This window comes from Alligator sinensis, unplaced genomic scaffold (genome assembly GCF_000455745.1).
Source record: "Alligator sinensis unplaced genomic scaffold, ASM45574v1 scaffold418_2, whole genome shotgun sequence".
Classification (NCBI taxonomy): Eukaryota; Metazoa; Chordata; order Crocodylia; family Alligatoridae; genus Alligator; species Alligator sinensis.
The window spans coordinates 21,481-46,042 of NW_005842682.1; the positions used below are offsets into that span (position 1 = coordinate 21,481).

Below are 24,562 nucleotides of genomic sequence, written 5' to 3' on the forward strand. Positions count from 1 at the left end.
GCACAGGGCTCGTCACATTAACATCAAACAAGACCGTCTTTTCGCTCGGATTATCTGCAGATTAGAAACTGGATTACTGAGATGTTTCAGAGTGGAATAAATAAAGATGTGTCAAGTAACATGGCAAAATGTTACCTTTTGTGGATTTAAATTGCCTTTGACCACCTCCATGAAGTCTTCATCAGAGAGAGTAAAGATGGTATCAGCAGAACCCTGTGCAGGGCCTTGATATACTGTTCCAGAACCATTTTTCAAGTCAATAGCTATGGAAAGAGAGTAAGGTTAGGTGTGGGTTGTTTGTTTTTTTAAAAAGGCAAGAGAGCAAAGAGAGCCATATTAGTAATCTATTACTACATCTACTCTACACATAGCTTTAAGTTGCCACCAATTCTGGAAATCTATACTTTTTTCTAAACAAAAAGGAAAAAAAAGATTCTAAAACTAAAATAAATTGATGCGTCTTATAATAAAACACCTTGGGAGGCGCGATCTAAACCTGATGTCAAAAGACTGGCAGTTAAATGGGACCTTACTTTCAAATTGCACTTTGTCAATATGGGTGCTTACAGATGTGGAAAAAACAGCACTTTACTTTCAGCTTAGCATGCCCCTGCACCAAGCACAGTGCATGCCCAAAAGAAGCATCCAGGGCTGTCCCTATTCCCGGGGGGGGGGGGTTAGGAGCAAATAGGGACGACCATCCCAGGCCCCGCAGAGTCAGGCAGAGCAGCTGGAGCGACTCTGTGCCACCACTGCCAGCTTCGCATCCCGCCGTTCGCCAGCACCTCCCCCTGGTGCTTCCTTCTTCACATCCAGGGTGCGTGGTTTTGGGGGCAGGGCCCCGCACAGGCTGACTTGCCCCAGGTCCTGCACTCTGCTCAGGTAGTCTCTGGAGGCATCACATTAATTTGACCCAGCTCTCCCAATGTCTGTATGGATCAAGTGCTTTAGTGGGGCCTGATTGAATCAGCTAAAAGTACCAAAAAGCCCTGCTGAAGCACCCGATCTATACAGATGCTGGGGAGTGGGATCAAACTAACATGGTTCTTCTTCTGGTAAAGTGCTGAGTTGTTGGTTTGGTTTGGTTTTTTGGGGGGAGGGGTTACATCCATCAGCAGTTTTAATTATTAACTTCTCACCAGATTTCTTAAGGGAAGAAAAAAGTGTAAAGCGGGGGACCTGAAAGATGCATTGCCTGATGACCACATGCATAAATTCCAACTACAAAGCTATTGGGGCAACCAAGGGGAGTTAAGTAACTAAATATTTTTTTAAATCCTGCACTCAAGTGTTTTTAATGAATTATTGCAACATTAATCATAAAAAGCTACATAATTGTGCTATTACTTTTCATCATTTACACTACCTGACATGCCAAACAAATCTACCTAGCATGAAATGGTAGTTTTGAGGGCAATAAATTATCCTCAAGGTAGCAATCGAATTGTATGGTTTGACAAGCTGTTCAGATTTTTGCAAAAACCTGTATTCTCCACTTGGTTAGATAGCAGACCCCAGATTGTGTATTTCTACACATGGCTGCCTCCATAAAAATCTACAGTTTGCATGAGTTTATCCAGGCCAAAATACAAAACTGTCATCCAGCAAAATTAAATGCTATGCACATGTGCATTACAATAAATTTATCTGCTACAAAATAGCCTCTCATGAGAGCTTTTTGTCCTAGCCATATGCACACACGGTACGTGCGATCCCATGATATCATTTGCAATTATGCTGACAGTATAGTTAGCACTGGAAATGATTAATAGATTTTTGGAAGGAAGAGTGAACATAAAAGGACAAGATTAAACTGCTCTATGCCAGGACAGCAAAACATCTGCTTAAGCAAGGGAAGACAGCTCAATATTAAGCAAAATCACCTGTCTCTTGGGGAAAAACAAAGTTACAGCTTTGAGAAAGTTTCCGATACAAGTCTCAAGTTGATGACAAGCGTGGAATCTTCAAAAGCTTAACAGAAATATGGATGGATAGGGATCTGGCAGACGCATCACTTCCAACTATATTACCCTTATTGCTATCAGGATTCAAAGAAACTACTCTGAAACCACTTGCCACTCAGGCTAGGGACAGACATTCAAAAAGCGCAGGCCTAAATTGATTCAATCTTTGCAGGTTACTCTCTGCCCCAGCTGCATTCTCGTGGTTTTGGGGCAGGGGGGAGGGAATTAATTCCCTCCCTGCCCCCTTAGACTTAATGGGGCCATTCTGGGACAGCTGTGGTTCCTGCCTGCAAAGCATGGAAGGGAAGTGGGGAATAAACCCCCTCCTGGGGAGTCTGACAAAAGCTGCTGCCCGTCCCCATCCCCCCACTACTCCAGCGGCAGGACATGGCCTGACGCCAACCTAGCACAGCCCCATTAAGGTGAACGGGACAGGGACAGGATTAATTCCTCTCTTTATCCCTTCTATCCCCAGAGACCACAGCCAGGGTCTGCCAGCCCCAGCCACCCCCTCCTCTCCAGCAGAAGGGCAGGCCCCGGCTGTGGGGGAAGGGGAAGGAGGGAAGATTTAACCCTCTCCCTGCCCACTTTGCCTTAACGGGGCGAGGCCAGCTGGTGTCTCACCATGTCCCTGCCCCTTCTTAGGTTAAAGCACAGAGGGGCAGGGCCAGCCCTGCTCCGCTGGAGGAGAGAGCCCAGCCCAGAGAGCATGCTGGGATGCTGAGGGACTGTGATTTAACTTAGATCAGGAAGGGGTCTGGGACAGACACTGCATAAACCAGTTTGACCCAAATCAGTTAAGTCTGATACTACATTGAACTAGGTTTACCTTAAACCAGTTTCAAAATGCCTAAAACTGGTTTATGTGCACTGACCTTCTGCGGTTACAGGTTTAAACCAGTTTCTGATTACTTAAACCAGTGCACATGTAATGTCTGTCCCTAGCCTCAAAAAGCAAGGTTTTTGGTTGTTGTTTTTTTTAAACATGGCACAACCAACTTCCTTAATATCCTGAACACTGACCACCTCTTCAAGAAGGTTATACTTGTAACCATGGTTGTCACCAGTTTGTACACCAATATCCCACACCATGAAAAGCACAGCTGCCACCCTAAATACTTGGATTATACTTAGATTTGCCACAGCACGTTGCACAAATTGTCTACTTCATCCTAACCCACAACTTAATTTTCAACAATCATCATTTTCTTCAAACCACGGGAACAGCTGTAGGTAAAATAAAGAAAGAACTGCCTCTCAATAGGTCAACCTCTTCATGAGCCACCTGATATAAGTAATTCTTAGAAAACTGCACTATCAAACCTATACTCTACTTGCATTTCAAAGCTGATATTTTCCTCACTTGCACTGAACTCCTGGACTCACTTACTAGACTTCCACCACAGGTTTAACAACTATCACCCCTCAATCAAATTGTCCCTAGAATATTCCTATTAACATTTTGGGTATGATGATCCAAACCTAGGATGGCACCCCACAAACCATTATATGCACACACAAAAAAAGCTACAGACCACTATACTTGCATCCACAAAACCAACAATCATCCTAAGCACACTCAAAAAAAGCTGTAATCTATTGTCAGGCCCACATACTACCACTTCTGCTCGGCAGAGAATCCTAACAATATCCATCTTGAAATCTGCCTTCATACAAGGACAGTACAGCTGAGATATAGATCATGTCTTTGAAAAAGTCACCCAAAAGACTTGCATTAAATCAGGTACAACACAAAAAGAACCCCCCTGCAGCCCCTACCCTCACCTGCATGACCTCCCATGCTCCACTTCTGGCTTTCAAACTCCCTACCCTAACCCAACTTATCAAAAAGCAAACTCCCTGCTCTTCAAGAGACATCACATGTGACACAGTCTTGCCTTAACAATAGGTGGAAAATGTCAGCAAATCTACACTGCTATAAGAATCACCCCCCCCCAACAGTGAACCAACCCGTCATAACCCATAGACCTTACTCATTCCTATCCCAAAAACCATAGTATAATCTCATCCACTGTACCAAATGCCCTCATAGAAACTGCGTGGGTGAAACTATTCTAAATTATTCATCAGAATGAATGATCACAGAAAAAGATGCAAGACAGACACACCAACACATGCAGCAGAATGCTTTTTCACACACATCCACTCCATTTTGAGCTCAGTTTCCTTATGCTCAAGGAAAATTTAAAAAATACCTTCAAAAGGTGAGCCTGGGAACAAAAATTTGCACACTAAGAACCAAGGACTGAACATGGATATTAACTTCAGGACACAGATCTGGAGCCAGGTAGATTCCAGTTTCTTTACACTAAAGGCAACAGCAATCCTCTTCCTTCTTGAAAGGTCATGATCTTCTACTAAACAAGCTGTCCTTTCCTCTGTGATTTGTTCATCCACTGCCCCTGGGAATTTCTCAGCCCCATAAACTCTTTTTAATTTTTCACTGTACCTACTATTTGCACAGACTTGAAGGTGAAACAACTGCACCCAAAGCTTGTTTAAGTGTATCCCAACCATGTAGTTGGTCTAATAAAAGATAAACACTCAAAAAGACTTGCCTCTTGCATATTTCCTGAACCATCATAGCTACGTCACTCTAACACCACCAAAGAAATTCACAGTAATTCTCTTATTCAGCAATTATAATAAATAAAGCACTAACTGCATAATATTTAAGATTTGCTGGATACTACAAAAGTTGCAAAAGAAACAATTTTTTAAAATAAATGAGGTCTAGAGATTTTTTTTTTTAGCATTAAGATTTCTGTTTTCTTTTCATGAGAAGTCAGACAGTGTGCTTGGAACTTGTGTTTTCAATTTTTGCCCACTCTATACAATACAGCTTTTTTGCCTGATTTAAAAAGAATAATCTTAAACCTTTGCCAAATACCTTTCTCTTCCTTAGAGACTCAGCAATTCCTCTCATTGTGCTGTATTTCAAAGTCCTATTTCTGCACATAAAATGTCCTGCCAAAATAATCTACTACAAGGCTACAAACTGTCAGGTATTGTGCCACTTGTTTAGAAGAATATTATGACAGGACATGCATTGCCAATTCATTTTTCACATTTTGAAAATTCCCAGCCATTCTTTTTGCTCTCTCCTCCGGCTTTTCCACTCCCTGCATGTAAAAACAAAATCACTTGGATGATGTTTCTGTAAGGACATGACATCTCTGATTACAGAGTCCCTGCACTTCCACCAGTGTTAAGACTGTTAGACAGCTCTTTATTGGACAGATTATAAATTCCCTAGCATTTTGGAAACTGCTTTCTGTGTCAACTGTCTTGCATGCTCTTACTCCCCATAGATTTTTTTTTCCTGAAAGCTTCAGTTAAATTGGACCAACTATGTTAAAATAAAACAAAGCAAAGCAAACCAAAACCTATCATTTTCTTGCCACTGTTCTAAAATTTGCTTACCCTCCTAAAACTCAGAGTCGGCTTGTCCTAAAAGTATCAATTTTGTTGCATGTTAATGTCCAGTGAGAACTCAGCATATGGACAAACATACATACCTAGTGGCTTCAAAAAGGGAGGGGGAGCTGCTTCACAGTAGCAGCTGTTATGCTATAATTGTTTGGTGTGCATGACCCTTTAGCAGTATAACTGAGCTAAACTGCCCCAACATTGACCCGAGATAAAGCTGGTTTTGCTACACTTGTGCAACTACACAAAACAGTGACCCTGCACCAGCTGCTTAGTGTTCCTGAGCAGATGCTCCCCGCATCCACTTCCAAGCTGCTACAAGCATATGCTTGTTCACATCCCCACTTGAAGTATAGAGTTTTAATAGTTATTCTTGTATGTTACGACTTCAGTCTGGTATGGGCCACCAACTCTGCAGGGAAATTAAAAAAAAGATAGGGATGAAGGAGAAGCCCCATACTTCACAAATGGAAAAGAAATCATATGGTCGACTTGGAGCATTGTTGTAGCTTTGATGGACCAGGAAATACATAAGGGACAAGGGAGATTTTTTTTGTGATACCTTCTACTGAGTCAAGTATATAGTAGGAAGAACTGCTAGACAAGCGCTTGGGATCAAGCACCCCTCCCAACTATACAGTGGTCCAATACAAGATAGCACAAAAAACCCTTGCCTTGGAGAGGGAGGAAAGCCATGGAATGCCTCGAGCATCACAACAAGCTTATTTTCCTAAAATGTCCAAGGCTGGGACAGAATTTAGAGATAAACCGGTTTAAGTAATCAGAAACTGGTTTAAACCTGTAACAGGAGAGAAGCTCAGTGCACATAAACCAGATACAAAATGGCTGAAACTGGTTTAAGATAATCCTGGTTGAATGTAGTATCAGACTTAACTGATGTGGGTCAAACCAAATCATGAAACTTCTGTCCCAGACCCCTTCCTGGTTCAAGTTAAATCACAGTCCCCCAGCTTCCCACCACACTTTCCTGGGCTGTGCCATCTGCTCCAGAGATCAGGGCTGGCCTCGCCCCTCTGCTCCCCAGCTGGAGCAGTGAGGGTTGGCTGACAAGGGGGGCAGGGGGGGCAGGGACGGGACAAGCATCCCTAGTCTACAGGGGTGGGGGACTGCCCCCCCCCCGACAAACCCTGGCTGGAGTCTGGGGCAAGGGAGGGGTGTTAAATACCCCTTCCCCTGCTCAAATTTACTGCTGGCTGCAACTGTGAACTACAAATCCCAGAGGCACCTAGAAGCAGGAAGAGGAAATGATGAACAACCCTGCTGAGTCCTGCTGCTGTGATTCTGGCCTGCAAATCCCAGAGACCTCGGGGGCAGCAGAAAGAGGAAGTAAACACACAGCCAGAGAGCTGTGCTCAAGCAGCCCCAGCTTCTGGCCTGAGCAACTGCAAGCACGTGGCTGCATTTTCTGAATCAAAGCTAAATGTCTGTTCATTTCCATTTCAATTTAATCTGTACATTTTAGGTTAACCTGCAAAGACTGAATCGATTCAGCCTCAGGCTTTTTGACTGGTTGTTCTTAGTGCAGATAACAGGCACAAAACTTAACAGAGGTGTACCCGCAGCACCACCCAGGAAGCTGGGGTTCAGTTCACTTTAAAGGAGAGTAACAGAGTGGCTCAGAATATCAACTGTAGGCTTATTATTCTTAGTCATTCCTAGATCTGTATACAAGAGGGTAAAAAAATACACTTTGATCTAAAATACAATAATATAAATAGGACGGGTTAAAAATATTTCGTTAAAAAACAAGTTTCATCACCATGTTAACAAACATCTAATCAGCAAAACAGATTGAATCTGACTCCTATATTTTTGTTTGGTTTTTGTATTTACCTCAGACTGGACAACACTTAGCTAGAAGCTAGATTAAACTAGCTTTGCTTTATGTCTGGTCTCTAATAAGCTTCATGTTCAGTTTTTCATGAAATAATGCCACATTCGAACGAAACATTTGGGTTACAAAGCTAGCAACAGCATGTTCGTTGAAGAACTACTATCATCAGTAAAACGTCAGAAACATATTGGGAGTTGTAGAAACTTCCCTTTCACCTTTCCTGTTCTCAGCTATAAGCTATGTAAAATCCTTTTTTATCTATAACCTCTTTTGTAAAGTTAAAGGATCATAAGCAAGCTTTTTAAACTACTGCTTCCATAGGCTAAGCAGGTGGAGCATATAAAATTCCAGTGAGTCATGAAATGTGAATTGCATAGTGGTTAAAAAGCTCCTCAGGTTATGTCAACACAGCTTAGCTGTCATGTGTTCTTAAATGCGTCTCTACTTATGCCCCAGAGACTTTATGAAATCTGCCAAAAGAGCCTGACTGATGGAACCTGTAAGTAACATGAGCAGCACTGATCTATATTTAAGCCACAAACAAAAACACCAGTACATTCATTCACTTCTGACGTAGGAAGAGTAAATTACTGCAGACTGTTTGCGGCTTTGTATTTGGTTGAAACAAAGCTGAAACCCCATGAGTAGCCTATACACACTAGCCAAGATATTTATAAGCCTTTCTTTATACCTAAGACTGAATAAACTAACAGCCTGATTGCCCCCCATGTACTTAACATGCTTAAGTTTTGTCATCAGGAGGAGGTGGCATGCGGTAAGAGTTAGCATAGTGTTGGAACTTGGACAATAAGTCCCCAGATTTTCCAGTCTTTAATTTTTCATGTAATTTCTATTAGCTTTATTGTTCAAACCCTTCATCCTCCTGCTCCACCCAACCCATCTAGTTTGTCATCTTTTGTCAGTTAGTAACTAAACCTGTCTTGTAAGCTCCTATACACCTTGAAAAGCCCGGTGCAGTCATAGCACTGTATGAATCAGTGAGAAGCTATATTCAACCTCAACTCATCTCAAAGTTTTGCTTAAAAATTGAAAAAGGAACAGCACCTGTACTTTATCATTATATCTACTTGTATTTCCCAAAATACAGAAAAACCACTTCAAACTTTCTAGTATGTTAAAATGCAAGGCAGCTGCCAGATGTTTACAAAAGCAGACAAATTCTCAGTAGCTACACAAGAACGTGCTCTGCACATAAAACGCCGCACTTTTTTCCCTCTGCACAAAAACCTGAAGCATCATGACATCATATGCACTTCTCAAACTTTTTATGTCTTCAACACTGCAGAAAGCAAATGAGGTGAGATACTTTCATGAGACACAGAGACATACTGAAGATGCTAGAGAAGGTGTTGTTAAGCCTTCATTTGGAATAGGATATATAATTATGGTTACCCATGTTCAAGGAAAATTAATTCAAGCTGGAACAGTTGCAGAGGAGAGTTAACAAGAACGATTCAGGAAATGAGAACCTATATTATGAGGGATACTAAGATGTTGACCCTGTCAGCCTAGCAAAATGCAGGCTGAGAAGAAGTATGTTGGCTGCCCTGGTACCCTGTTGTGTCAGGGTTAATGTTAGTTTTACTAAGAGGTTAGATTATGGAATTGTATAGGATGGTTTGGATAGGAATGATCCTACCTCAGGCAGGGGATTGGACTAGATGACCTATGAAAGTCTCTTCTAGCCCTACTTCTTTATGATTTCTATGAGATAGGATAACACTATAAATACATCCAGGGTAACTATTAGGCAAAGAGAAGCACTGTCATTATTTAAGCTGAATAACAAGAACAAAATGGGTACAGACTGGCAAAGAATGGAGTTTAATCTGAAGGAGGCATCTAACCAGAGAAGTGAAATTCTGTAACAGGCTTCCAACAGGAGTGATGAGTACAAGCCTTCCAACCAGCTCCAAGATAGAGCTTGATCAATTTATAAGGATTATCCAACATAGTTGTCTGCAACACCAGACTGGATTCAATGACTGAGAAGGTTTTTCCAGCTTTGTGAGTCCCTATAGGTATGGGCCTGTAAGTATATGTACAGTGCTGTTGTGCTTTAAGGTTTTCAACAAGCTAGCTCAGGTACTGCTAGAAGAGTAGCTGTGTTAGTATGAAATTCAGCACAGGTCACATAGTTTAACTAAGAAGCTGAACTAGCTCGTGCTGAGCTCAGTGCTATCACAGATATTAAAAGAGTTACCTAGAGTTAGCTTAGGTTGGTATACCGCACTGCAGCAACTACAGTGTAGACAAACCCTTACTTTCTAATGTAGCCTTTGTGGTCTACATGCTAAAAATCAACATATTTGTGAAGTAAAATCTCTCACACAAATTTTTTTTTAAACTTTGAAATATGGGACATATTCATGCAGAAGCGCAACCCTTGCCGGGCCATGCAGCAGTGTCAGCACTGATGATTTGCTAGGCAGGAGTTTCCCTGTACTCTATGTCTGGGAAGGAATCCAGCCCAAGCCAGAGATGAGCTGCACCTTAGAATAAGTGTGTGTGTGTGGGGGGGGGGCGCACCTAACTCAAGGCCAGAGTCAGAGCCATAGCAGCCTCCTGCCTCCTCCACTTCATATGCAAATCTAAGATAAGGCATTTTTCCCCCATGCTGACTGGGGGGAATAAACCCCTTGCCTTATATTTGAGTAAATACAGTATAGGGACTTTGATTTTAAGATATTCTTGATTCCTGAATCAATTCCATATCAATTAGCTGGGAGAAAGAGAAGAGTCTAGACATTGCCTAATTACTACAATGTATGGATTGTTTTCTCCATACAAGATGCTCTCAATACTAAGCAACAACCCTATCAAAACTATCCTGCATGTATATCAGTCAAGGAGCTCTCTCCGAGGACCAATGGTGACATCCCAGCTAAAAATTAAAATTTTGTTTAAAAAAAAAAAAAAAAAAAAATGTACTGAAGGCTAAAATACTATATTATCCAACCATTTAAAATGAACTGACTTAGTTTTCTGAAACAATTTTGCCACTGCTAGTAAAATACAGTTTTACTGCAGGTCCTGAAGATTTTGAAAAAAAAAATCTGCTCATCAATAGCACAGAACATCTTCAGCATTGTTCTCTTGCAACCGCTCCGTTTTTCTGAGGAATGTAACAGAGTAAAAGTGGTTTCTAACACAGATTTTAAAAAATCTCTTCAGAAACATGGGAAAAAGCCAACAGATGTGCACAAGTGCTTCTGGGTATAATTCTGGGGATCCATATCTACAAGCTAATAAAGCTGAATAGTAATTCCTGTTCTCTTTAGACATAGCAGTTGCAGCAAAATGGAATGACCTTTATGAAGGTAAATATTTTATAAGTATTAAAATCAAAGTCAGTTACTGAGTTTTTTAATTTAAAAAAAAAAAAAAAAAAAAAAAACATTTAAAGAAACAGTTTTGCAGGGAGTGAGCCTAACTTGCCCTGATGCATTAGCAATTTGGTTCCAACAAAGGAATAAATCCAGTATTTCTTGGTTTGCACATTTTACATTTCATCCAGTTATAAGGAAAATATGTTCCTTTACCCAAATTTTCAAAATATCCACATGCACTAGCATTATTTAAAAAAAATAATAAAAGTAACCTCTTCATTATAAGTTGAGCACAACAGTATAAAAAAAGCATTAAGGGAAACAAAGATGTTAGCTTAACTTTTCTGCTAGATTTGATTTTTTCCCCCTTTTACTTGTCCTGAATGCATGTTAAAGTACATAAGCAGTCCAGCTACCCTACTTCCAATATGATACAGAACAGTTGCTCATGGTCATAGCTCAATACTGTTGAGATCAAGACTACAACCTGTTTCTTCATATCCCTCATAGAAACTATCCTTTTTCTCCCAATAAATAGTATGGAATCAGGTCTCCATTAAAAAACCCATAATTATTTAATAACATTATAAATAAATTAAGATCATTTAGATAATTTAGTAACTACTAATTAAGAGAATGACAACTCCTTAGTTTTCATTCTTTTTTTTACTACAGAAAAATAATAAAGCAATGCTTCCGTTGCAAAGAAATCTGAGATACTACAACAACAGATCAAATGTTTGTAACATTGTAGAGTCATACCTAACAGTGCTAACACTGCAGGGCATGCTTCAACACCCTTGAAAGGATCTCAAAGTACCCGAGGCTATGTCATGTCACCCCAGCTGAGAATCACTGTTCTAGAGTGAGCTTCTTAACTTACAGATACAGGTTAGCACTACTTCAGTGAATGAGCAACACAGACAGCCAAAAAAAACAGTATTGCAAGAGAACAGGAATTTATTTATTTATTAAAACTCATAATCTATTCCTAGGGAAATGGACGTTTTCCTGCGGAGCAATACAACTAAGCTTCCCTGATCTAAAATGATTTAAAAATTAGAGAGAGAAGACAAAAAGTGGTAAGCTGGTTAAATAAAACTTAGAACCTGCAGTAACCCAAAGCAGTCCATCAGGGTTCTGCTTCTGAACCGGAACTGTAAAATACTTATGTAAATTAAATAAACTCTCCTTATCGCTTTTGTGCATATGTTTTCATACTTGGAACTAGAGTAGATGATGCATTTGTTCTCATGCAAGTCTGGCTGGAGCTTTAATGAGGTTTCTCACCTGCACTGAAAAAGTTTAAACATCATTTCTTAAAGGAGCTTTGAGGGTATTTTTCTCTGAAGTCTGAAAATGGGAAAGGCCTCCTAAGATAAGTAAAAAAGATACTTGTTCATGCATAGTGCAAGTAGGAATGAATTTAAAGACATTTGGGGCTTCCTCTAACTGCACTCATTTTAGAAGGCAAGAACTAGTAGTACTTAGACTCTTTTCCCTTTCCTCCAGGAATGAGAGCAAGGGCAGTAGGAGGAGTTCCTCTTTACACCACTGCCTGAAAAAATAAAGGTGCTCAAGCAGCAGGTGTTCAAAAGAAGTAAGGAAAGCACAACATTTCCTTCAGCAGCAAGAGTCCTGGAGATGAGCCAAGCACAGTTTTACCTTTTCTTCCACCACAGGCCTGTTCGATGGGTGTTGATTGTTCTTCCCATGGGTACAGGTTTAGAGCCCAATACAATACAAAAAGCATTTAACCTCTTTGACGGCTATTATTTTAGGCCATGAGCAAGCTCTGGAGCACTGACACTTAGTTCACATTTTCAGTTTTTCCTTTGCAACCATGAAAGTAAAATAATATATAAATCTTAGTAAAGGAAGTTCAGATCCTGATATAATCATGACTCCAGAAGCTGGAATCCCATGCCTCTACTTTATTCTGCACTGAGATGGGGTTGTAAGGTAACTTGTGTTGAATGTACCATCATAAGAATTTCTGAACTAAAAAGAAGGAATCATCAGGATCAAGTTATCCCCCTCACCCAAATCTTCTCTCCTGCGCCTTCTCATGGGCAAAAACGAGGCATGGGTGGTCAGGGTTCAGCACAGGACTCACGAATAGGCTTGACAAAAGTCAAGAACTGGAATATGGAAAATCAGGAGCTAGGGACTCAGAACCAGCAGGAACTAGACAAGGAATGGAGAGTTAGGGAGGCAGACTGGGAACTAAGAACTGGACTACGTACAAGGTAAAAAGAGCAGAGGACACCAGCGCTCCCTCTATACATTACACTTAAGGCATGATTAACCAGGTAATCATGCATTAATTAAGTTGTGACCCAGCTACACGTTCAACCAATACATGGCATAAGCTACAAAAGTTATTCCATCAAAAATGTGTAATAACTTTGTAGCTTGTTTTAATCATGGCAGTAACAATGTGTGGCCAGGTGCTCCCCTGTGACTGGAAGCCCCATCAACTGAACCAGTCTCTCTCAGGCAATCTGGGCCAGCTGGAGGCTTATCAGTCTTCCAGCTGCCCTGGCTCTTTAAGACAACTTTAAAAGCTTTCTAAAAAAAAAAAAAAAAAAAACGGGTACCAGAGATGTGTCTGCATACAGTAGGTCTGGCCAGCCAAGGCAGAGATGCACACACAAAAATTATTCTATAATGTATTTGTCCTTGCTTAGAGGGAAAGATGACCAAATCTTCCCAGATCAGGGTGTCTACTGTAGATCGGTCATAAATTGCTTCCTAAAGCTGTAACTTTTTTTTAGTCTGTTATACCTTTCAGTCTGCCACACTTCCTCCTCCAGGCCATTCAAAATGCTGTAGTAAATGTACTTTGTCCCCTCTTTCATTTATGTATCACTGTGCCTCAAACTTTTTCAATTACTTCCCTTAATTTCCTCAATTAAAAAAAAAAAATCTTCTCTTCTTTGCCTTCTAAGCTCTGTAGCCTATTTCTCTGTTCCTTCATTCACTCTTCCTGTTTAATTCCAACTAATGGTAAATGGTACTATTAACTACATCTTCAGTGCCCTGCTTTCCCACTGTAGCTATGCTTGGGTCTTTCACTAACCTGCATTCTTCTTGAAGTCTCTCCTTAAAATACACTTTTCTCCAAGAAACCAATAATAGATTTGGGTCATGCACGTACATACACGCACACACGAAGATGTAGAAAAACTTCATCCTTAAAATGTGCAGCTATTAATAGTAAGGTGGACTGGACTTTCATTGTTACACTTCAGTCTACTGGTGATATTAATTATGGTTCACCGGGAAAAAGAATGAATTTCATGTTTGGTTTCAAAAGAAATAGCTGTTATTGTTTCCAGATAAATTTAAAAAATTCAAAATAGAAAAAGCAAGATTTAAAACAGGATTTGGTTAAAAAGGGTGTTGATGTTACTATATATTACTCTAATATAAAACAGAAAGATTCAATGGAGACGCATACATGCTGACAGATTTTGACAAGTTCTTTTTAACTATCATAGAAAATTAGGGTGGAAGGGACTTCGGTAGATCATCTAGTGCAACCCCCTGGCTCAAAGCAGGACCATCCCCATCTAGATCATCCCAGACAACACTTTGTCTACCCGGCTCTTAAAAACCTCCAAGGATGGAAATTCCACAACCTGAGTGACCTCTTCCAGTGCTCAGATCAAGAACAGAATAATTGCAATATGCAAGAATTTTTTAGTTGAAATGTTCTAGTTCTAGTTGAAATGTTTCTGTATTTATGTAAAGTTTTTCTTTACCTTCAAGTGATTAGTTAAGCCCTGTTTATTCAGTCAGTAGCTTTTCTTATTTTGTTCCCCACCCCCTGTGAACAATTCTAATGTCTTCCCCCAACTGCTGTTGTGAATTATTCATATGACTCATCATGTCTTATTTTAGTCAGTTCCATCCATGTGGGAATACTTAATGTTTATGCACATGTATTTTAATATAACCTTATTTTTTTAATAGGAAAAAAAAACCATGGGAAGAAAGCAAGACAAACTATTCCATATAGCTTTGATTTTATTATACATATTGAATTAACATCAAAAGTAAAAGGTTAATGCTAGTTATATTGACCAGTATTTCTAGAGTCCCCATTGTCTGCATTAAAACAAACCAACAAACCAAAAATCAATTCCAGTCCATATGTTCCATCCACTTAAGAAAAAATGGTACCCAAGCAAAAATGTTGACTAAAATTAAATAGATTATAAACCACTGAAAAATCTTTAGGATGCTTGAAGGTTCAGGAAAAATATAACTGCTGACTGTATTAAAATATCAGATTAGTGGTTAAAGTAATGCTTTTTTTTCATTTTTCTCTTTAATATGAAGCTCAATATTAATGAGATATTGATATAAATATGAAGATATTAGCTAGAGATGCTAGAGCTGTAGTCATCAAACAGGACAATAACAAGAAGTGGGGCCCAGATTGTAGTGCTGTCAACTGCTGCAGACTGTACAACAGTGCAGAAGTTCTGCAGAAGTGACAAGTCAAAAGATTAAAAGATAAGGCAGCACAGCTGGATAACTAGCTTCATACTAGGAAGAGTTCTGCCAGCAAAGGCCTGAAAGACAGTATGTTTGTGGACTTGGCAAGAGAAGCCTAAAAGGAGATCTATAGATATTAAATCAGGAGCAAAATATCTTCACTATTAACTAACAGTTTATGAAAAAAGTGGCAGCATGTGTCCATGAAAATATGCTAAGAGTTTGAAAAAGCATGTGTGCTTAACCATGAGAATCAAGCTCCAAAGTTAAAATTTAGTTTTTTCACACTCCTATCCCTTGAAGATTCTAGGAAGCACAGATACAATAGCCTTTTATTTTTGATACAGTAGAAGAAGGGGTCACTTTAATGTGCCAAAATATTTGTTTTTTTAATATTGTCAGAAAATGTCAGAATTGAGACTACCTAAGCAATTACAAGTTTGGTTCCTTGCATTATAATGGTTGAATTTATCATCATGAGGACTCTGTCAGATGAGAGCTGAGTTCATTTCCTATAATTACCAGTCCAGTGCTTTAATCACAAAAAAAGCTCTAACCTAATCATAACCCCACCCTTCTTCCCCTGGAAACCAACCTCTGCTTCCTTCTGTCACCATGCAAATGGATTAGCATCCTGCAGAACGAGCATCTGACCACACGTTTGATAATATCTATCATAACGCACGTGTACAAGCAAGCGGAATTAAATCTCACTGAGGTTATAGAGGTTTTGAGTTCTTAATTTTTCCTTCTTAATCCCCTTTTTTTTTTTTTTAACATGATATGTTATTAAAATAAACTGGCCATGGAAAAGCCATGATACAGAAATATAACTGCATGGAACATGAGCGCGATGGTACTTCTGAATCTTTAGGTGCTGGTATACATGCTGGCAACTGAGTTAAAGTAACAATTTGTGGCTGATGGGCTACTATCCAGCATGAGGCACTGCAGAGAAAGGTAACATTTTGCCAGCAATTTACACAATTTCAGTGCTGTCTTGCACACAAATATCTGGAACCAGCATTACTGGGCTCTGTTCCTGGCATAGGAAGGATCTGAGGTTTAATGATTAACTATGCCATAACCATGAGCCTAGAACTCAAGCATTCATTGTGAAAAACAATGTGGCTGTGGACAAGCTTCAGGAGCATCATATCAGGGACCAGAATTATAGTCTTACCTAAAATGATTTTGTTCAGCCCTCTCAGTTACCACATTTTGGGGAAATGCTGCCTCAGCCTCCAGAAACAGGATTTAACAGAATTAATAACACTGGTAGTGGAAGGTCCCAAGGCTGCCAATATAGCATTTTCACCCTTAGGAAAAAAAGGGCCCGGGAACTGCTGCTCCTGCACTCCCTATGCCTCCCCAGAATTCAAAACCCAAGGTTCCACAAGCACCATCAGTACACTCATTAAAAACTCAGAGTGTAGCAGCAAACCCTTTATAAACTCTACCAAGAAAGTAGCAAGTCTTAGTCGCTCAGACAAAGTTAGGTGGATTTTCATGCAGATCACAAAAGCCATGTTTTTATCACCAAGATATCCTCTTTATCAAAATTCAAGTTTCTACTGTAATCCATGGAGGCATGAAGTGGTTTAAAAATAGGTGGGTAAGGTTTAACATTTAGCAAAACTACTTATTGGCCACGTTGACACATGCAGTTAATGCGACCGAATCTGTTCCAGCTCAATTTGAGCTGGACTAAACTAATCCCAATGTCACCATCTATACGTGAGTGGAAGTACAGTAATTTACTGCGCTGCCAGATAGCACTTGACTTCAATGGGACTATCCAGCAGTGCAGTAAATTTGTCTACTGAACCCTAATTGCCATGCACATGTAAACGGTGAAACTTTGCAGCACAGCAGGCTAATTTGCTGCACATTAAAGTGTCTTGTGTAGACGCACCCATTTTCTCCTAATTTTCTCAGAAACAGCTGAGTTGGGATTGCTTACCCTACTAAAAAAAAAAAAAAAACACAACAGTGCAAGGCACTGATCATGCAGGAAAAAAAAAATCAGTTCAAAGGGATTGACAGGATCACAGGAAAGTAGGGCTAGAGGGAACCTCACGAGGTCGTGTGTCAAGCCCAAAGAGTATGTGTATTTTTAGAAATACTAAGAAAATAAAAACAATGGTGGTGATGGAAAGTGATAACCAGTCAATTATAGGTGGTGCGCTTCACCCTCATTCTGCCTATAACACACTGGTGTTTTTAGAATCATAGTTACTATAAATGTAGCCATCCTATACACATAAAATTCCTGGTAAAACATTTCCAACCCTCCCCCACCCACAAAAAAAAAGAAGAAGAAAAAGAACATATTTTCTCTTTGTTCAGAAACATTTAAGCTATCCTGCTCAGCTAGAAGAAACCCCTGCAAATAAAAGGCCAGGATGGAGCAGAAAGAGAGGACACTGGCCAGCCCAGTTTTATTGAATTAAGGAGGAAAGCTCAGAATAATTCTTAGTTTAATCAAAAGTAGTGCACCTCTCTAGCTATCCTCTTCATGGTGTTAGACACTAGCATTTCATACACATCAGTCAGGGTGATTCATTCACCTGTCACAGCAACCCAGGATGGATTGGAAACTTCTCGGCAAAATAAAGTCTCTAGGTTTACCGCTACAATCTGTAAAATGGCATGCATTTGAGACAGAGTGGTGGTCAAAAAGCCACCAGTCACAATAACTCATAGCAAAGAGATTCAGAAATTAAATAAGGATTATAATAAATTAATGGCACTGTGGCTAGGCACAGAAATTCAAAAAGCTCAAGGCAGAATTGATACAAGTTATGCAGTTTTCTGTAAGTGGCATAGTTTAGGTTGGTAGAAAACGGAATGCACATTCATCCTTTGGTGAGGGGAGGCAAGTCTTAAACCAGGTTCCATCATTTTTAAACCAGTCTGTGTGTGTCATACTTCTGTTCTATTATGGGTACAGACCCATTTTGTGTGCCAAACTTCCTCTCTTTTACGGGTACAGACTGGTTCCCAATTCCTTATACTGGTAAAAGTATAATAATGTCTGTACCTGGCCTGAATGAAGTGGTAAATCATCGTTAGTAGGAATAAGAGGGCAGAGATCTCACATTTTTCCAGAAGAAATAACTTTCCGTTCTTAATGTGCTAACTACAAAGATTAGCATTCTCATACTCACCTGTATTTATTCAACCACATTTCTTTTTATACTCCTAGTGTGCTTCATAAAAAGAATAACTTTACAGACAACAAATTTATTGCAGCCACAGGCCTTCTAACAGAAGTGTGACAGAGGCTTCCACATGAAGTGTTTTGTTGCTTAACCCTGGCATTCCCAATGTGCATCTTCAACAAAAGCAAGACTATAATAGAGCTGTGATTTTTAATCTTTTATTGCTATTCTGAACATGCACATCACATTGAACCATTACACATTTATTACATCGAACCAGTATGAATGCAAAAGCAGGAAAGTTCTGGGGATGGAAAAGGTGACAAAACAGTCTTTAGGCAGCAAGTGCTCAAAGCAGAGGCTTGCAAGATCTGCCCTCATCTTATTTTGATCTGAATAAAGATTCTTTGCCTCTTGCTGTACTTAATCTCAGCATGTGATCAGCATTACTTTTCAGCAAATAACCTGTTACTCCAGAAAGACAAAACATAGCTATGAAAATCAGTGCAAGCTCAGTGGGAACATCCACACATGCCTTCAACTGCACAGTTGTTACTTTAGCATGTACTAAATGACTGCACAGTAACCGCTGGTACTGTGCAGTTCCGGCGCTGCACAGGTTGTTTCTGACCCTACTGCACAGTAGCTCATTACTACTGCGCAGCAGCAGTGGCATCAGGGTTCGTGTCTGCTGACGGTATGGTCGCCATATCAATCAGCTACGTTACCATAGCTTGTCGCTACGGCAACATAGTGTCTCATTTAGATGTGCCCAGTGTTTAGCACACTGAGTCACTAACCAGCAGCCTTGCCAGTTTAAATCTCAAATGTGTACAATTAGGGAGAGAAGGGAAATAATAAAGAGGAACTGTATCTCTATCCCTGTAAATCAAAGAAAAATAGCAGTTTCTTAAATTACCTGGAAAACTTACAGTTTTGAAAAAAGCCACCTAAAATTACTGTCAAGTGAAAGTGGTGGTATGTGTGACAGAAGTGCAGACCAGGGACCAAACCTAGTCCATGCAGCCCCACTGGCCTCTCCCCAACTTCAACAGGCATGGTACAATAAGACTACAGCACACCAATTTCACACCTTGAGAGAAGTGGCTAGGACAATTAAAACGAACTGTTACAACCTGGCAACTGTATCTCCCTATAAAAAAAATAATGTGAGAGTGGCTATTATCCGACTCATTTTTATACAACTGTCATGTGGCTCAACCTCCTGGCATGGACTTTTTTGGGACCATTCTTTAATTCTTTAGGCAGACCATTCAGGATACAGCAGCAAATCAATCAGCAATTCCTAGATAGTTAAGATGCATTCATTTGCACACACAGAAATATAAACACTTGAAAACACAATAAAAGAAGAAAGACTTGCCTCTGATGAAAACCAAAGTGTTTTAGGATAAAATTTAGAAAATTACTGATTTTCCTTATCCTTATCCTATTGTCTGACTTAATAGCATAGCCTCAAGATATCTAGGTGATATCCCATTGCCATTAATATTTGGTATTTTGTTCAACAAGCCAATCATTTTTTTTAAAGTAATAACCAAGCTTCTGACAAATCTTGAACAGTAAAAGACTTAGGGGTATAACTCCACTGCAGTCACAGAAGAAACAGCAGTCAAGCACAGAGACCCAAAGCTTGATTTAGAGCAGTGGTTCTCAACCTCTTCAGACTTCAGGCACCCCTCCACAACCTGAGCGGAGCAGCACCCCTTTTTAAAAACTGATTTATTATCTCTGCACAGGGGCCCTGAGCAGTCAAATGGGGCAAGAGTGTATCCCATGGCACCCTTAAAAGAATCTCACCTCTCTCCAGTTGAGAAGCAGTGGTTTAGGGCAGTGGAGGCCAACATTTTTGAAAGGTGTGCCACAAAGTAATCCCACACCCTCCGAATGCTACTCCAATCCCCTTCCTTGCCCAACCGGCTGCTCTGCTTTTTGCTCCCTGCAGTGTGTCCCTGCCCAATCTGCTGCTTTGCTTTCTGGTTCCTGCCCTACCTGTCTCTGTGCTACCTATCACCTCCCCAGCATGCTGTATGTCACACAGAGAAGTTGCCTGTGCCATTTGTGGTACATGTTCCGCAGGCTAGCTACCCCTGATTTAAAGTATAGCTTATGAACAACTTGCTAGAGGAGCTAGGGTGTAAACCCATATTGTATCAGGTACTCGGTGGTAAACTGCACGTATGCACAGTGCATAATGAAAGGTGAGATAGTTTACTTCCTGCCATAGGGTTGGGGAGGATGGGAGGCAAACTACTACTTACCCATTGACTACAGCAGGGATCAGCAACCCCTGGCACACATACCAGAGCATGGCACGCAAGGCCATTTTCCACAGCATGCCACAGTCACCTGAGGCTGGCCATGGAGCCCAGGCTGCTCACAGCATGCAGCTGGGAGGCTGCAAGCCCTACTGCAAGCAGCCTGGGCTCCACGGCAGGCAGCAGCTGCCCAGAGACTGGGCCAGCTACAACCAGGAGGCTGCAAACACCTGCACTGGGCTTTGCAGCCCTAGCATTGGCTCTGCAGTGGTAGCTGCAGACATGCCTCAGGATGCATGGCCCCAGGCCCCTTTCTGGCCATCCACCCAGAAGCATGCGTGCATCCACCACCACCACAGAGTTGGTATTGGGACTGCAGAGACAAATGCAGCTATCTGTGGCCTCTTGGCTGCCTGCCACAGCTGTAAACAGCTGCACTGGACTCCATAACCCTGGCACCAGCTCCGTGGCAGCAGTGGTGGCTGCATGCACACTTCACAGCACACAGAAGCCCCAGCCACTCCCCCACCATCCACCTGCCGTACAGTTACCAACAGCAATGAGGATCAGACCCTCGTAGCTCCCCTATGTCTAGCATGTCAAATCGAGGCATGGGTGGAGGTTGGGGTGTTTTTGGTCCTCTGGCCAAAAACATTGCTGACCCCTGGACTACAGGGTACAAAAGTGAACAAAGACAACTATCACAGAGTTACAAACCTGCTATACGTTTACGCTCTGTCTTACTTTAAGTTCACACCTAGGTTACTTTGCGGTATCTTGTTTGGGTAGCCATGTTTTTTGATAGTTAGCTCAAACTACCTTGACTCAATTGTGACAGTCTAATCATGATGGCACAGTACTATAAGATTAAATTTATCCTGCTTCTTGGTTTGATTAGCCCACATGGAACTCCATGATAATATATATACACATTAGGCTAGACTGCTAAAAGTACTTTCTAGCTAGTTAAAGCTAGCTTGGGTGTTCCTACACTAATTCAGTGACCACAACTTCGAAATATTTTTAGTTAAAGCAACACATTTAAAAAAAAAAAAAGAGAACAAAAATATTTTTGTTCATATTATGAACAAAATTTAGAAAACCTTCCGCTATATACACCTAAAGAGGGAAGTTATAACTTAATTTTAGTAACAATTAAGTTTTTTTGAAAACTTAGTAGTTATTGTTATGGAACATTATCTCACCCATTTGCAAAAAGCATCACTTGTGCAATAAGCATCCAGATTTTTCAAGCCCTAGCAAGCACTTTTCGGCTACCTCTGTGAGCTTACCTTTAAAGTATCAGAGTTTAATTAGAGTGAATATAAGTAAACTCACTTCATTAAAAAATGCATTAGGGCCTTATATAAATTAATTAAACCTATGACTTACTCCACTGCACTGCAGTCTTTCCACCTTTAGTGATGTCCCACTGAAATACAGCATTTACTTTCTTTACCAGTTGATTTCCAACCTCTTTGATGCGACGTCTAATTTCTTCAAACACAAGGTCACTCTGCAACTCTGCAGCCTATTAAAAATGTACAGAATTTTTTAAAAAGAAAGTTCTGGTAAAAAACTAGCAAGTATGATTATTGTTAAAGAACTGAATCAAGAGAAGTCTCTTCTACATTAAATTTCTTCCTCCAAAAATAAGCAATTCCAGCATATAAGCATGGGACTGTTTACTTTACTTGATCATGTTTTGTGGAATCATTTCTGAGAACTATTTTATAAATTACCTTCACAATTCTTGTAATTTAAGGTACATCTTCCCCTTGGGATTATTTCAAGATATTATCTCAATGTTACTGATAGTGGTTACCCCAAAATGAGTTGTATAAGTTAGGTATGGGATATGGAGTCCTCTTATCAACAAGCCACCTTCAATTTGTAAACAGTGAATGGTAAGTTTTCTGTATATTCGTTTTTGGCACAAAGTTACAGACACAGTATATTGTTTCGAATTGTGCTGGACTAAGTATATTTTACATCAGCTATTAAAATTTTGCATACACTGAATCTTTCGTAAACCTTTGGGTTCTATTTTTAAATATCAAATTTATAATGAATATGCTCTTAACACGGGCAGCTTTTTAAAGTGTAACATTTTTATTAGATAGAAGCGAGAGTGAGTTTTTACTCACCCTACTATAATTAGGTGCAACAGCACACAGGATTTTCTGCACTATGTTACTTATGCTACATGCAGTTAAGAATACCTAACACTATCCATTCTGATGCATTATACTCAATGCTTTATAATTTTTTTAAATGTTTATATTTAAAGTTAAAACTTTCCCTGGTAGGGGTCTGCCTCGAACTGACACAACTAAAAACATTCCAGCTTAAATCATTTCTTACAACAAGACCAGAGAAAAAGATATATATTAGTGCCCATGTTAAAATTCTTCTGTTTAATTGAGAAGCTTCAATGTCTGTGCACTGGACATTTGGTCATGGGTCTGCTAATAAAGAAGGATGAGTTTTGCCCTCCTTAAGAAAAATCGGTCCAAATTTAACCAAGTTACAAGCCTTTCAAAAATCATAGTTCACACGTGTCATTTAAAGACTTGCTAGAGTTTGGTAGTTAAATTCTCTGAAGATTCCACTTGTACTGAAGAGCAGGGAATAACCCAGACTTTCTCTACAAGTGCCACAGGCCATCTTAATTTTGGTATCTCCTTATCTTTGAATGCCTGATGTTTCAATCAATGACCGTTTCATTTAGATTTTCACATGCCATATAGAATATGTTACACGGGAACATTAGCAATACTTTGCATAAAACAAAGCATAATATGCTTAATTTGGCTAATGTTTTAATGCATTTTTGTTGCAGATTAAAATCAAGGAGTAGAAATACCACATTTCTAAGAGGCAGCTGTAAAAAAGAAGCAATCCTGATGCTTAAAGGCAGACAATTGCTGTTACAAAGCACATCTTTTTACTGCAAACATACATTCACCACAGGTGTTTTGATTCTAAATGTAGAGCTGACAGAGAAAACAAATTAAACTGTAAAATAAGGGGGGGGAAAAAAATCCAAAACCAGAAACAAACCATGGTAGCACTGAATACAAATCTGGATTAATCTGAAAACAGAGTCCAAAGAACACCACTTTGGAACAGGCTTGTCTGTGGCCTGGCTTATCATCATGTATCAACTAAACCTAAAAACAAGAATTTTGAGACTCTACAACAGGGGTAGGCAATGTTTTTTGCCTGGAGTGCCGAAAAACACCACAATGCCTACCTTGGAAGGTGCCAGAGTGCCGGCATGCCAGAAAAACAAAATGATGGCAGGGGGTACATGGCAGGATGCCCTGCTTGTGCCCCTTGCCCCCACCCACACCCCTGCCCCCCAGCCCTGCTGCCCCTTGCCCCCCAGCCAAAGCCCGGGCCTGTCCCCAGAAGGGCTTGCAGCACCCCACCTGCCTGCCAGTGACTGGCAGCAGCTACCCAGAGCAGGGGCCGGCTGCAGCCGGGAGGCTGCAAACAGCTGCCCTGGGCTCTGGAGCCCCAACATCAGCTCTGTACCGGCGCATGCATGCGTGCCTCGGAGCAGGCAGCGGGGGAGGGGCCTGAGGCAGCACAACCCCAGTCTCACCCCTGTTCCCGGCATGGACCTGGTGACTGGGCTCCGGAGCCTGGCACAGCTCTTTGTAGCCAGCCCAGGCTCTGGGCAGCTACAGCAAGCAGGCTCCACATAGCTGCGCCAGGCTCCACATAGCTGTGTCAGGCTCCACAGCTCCAGCATCAGCTCCATGCTGGCGGCAACTGCGCGTGCACCTCAGGGCAGACAGCGGGGCAGAGCAGCCCACCCCAAGGTGCATGTGCAGTTGCCACCTGCATGGAGCTCATGCTGGAGCTGTGGAGCCCGGCACAGCTGTTAGCAGTCTCCTGGCTGCAGCCAGCCCCGGCTCTGGGAAGCTGCTGACAGCCGGGAGGCTGGGCTGCTCCCACCAGGCAGCTGGGGTGCTGCAAGCCCTGC

At 40.8% G+C, this 24,562-nt stretch overlaps 1 protein-coding gene across 1 annotated transcript in view; it reads right to left on the reverse strand.

The window, feature by feature from the left end:
* The window catches only part of HSD17B4 (hydroxysteroid 17-beta dehydrogenase 4), a 124,676-nt gene that overhangs the window by 3,161 nt on the left and 96,953 nt on the right, over positions 1–24,562 (reverse strand). Inside the window, exons 22-23 of the mRNA XM_006033942.3 lie at positions 21,961–22,099; positions 136–263 (exon numbers count right to left, since the gene is read on the reverse strand). Coding sequence (XP_006034004.1) covers positions 136–263; positions 21,961–22,099 — 267 coding nt within the window. The remainder of the gene's footprint in view (positions 1–135; positions 264–21,960; positions 22,100–24,562) is intronic.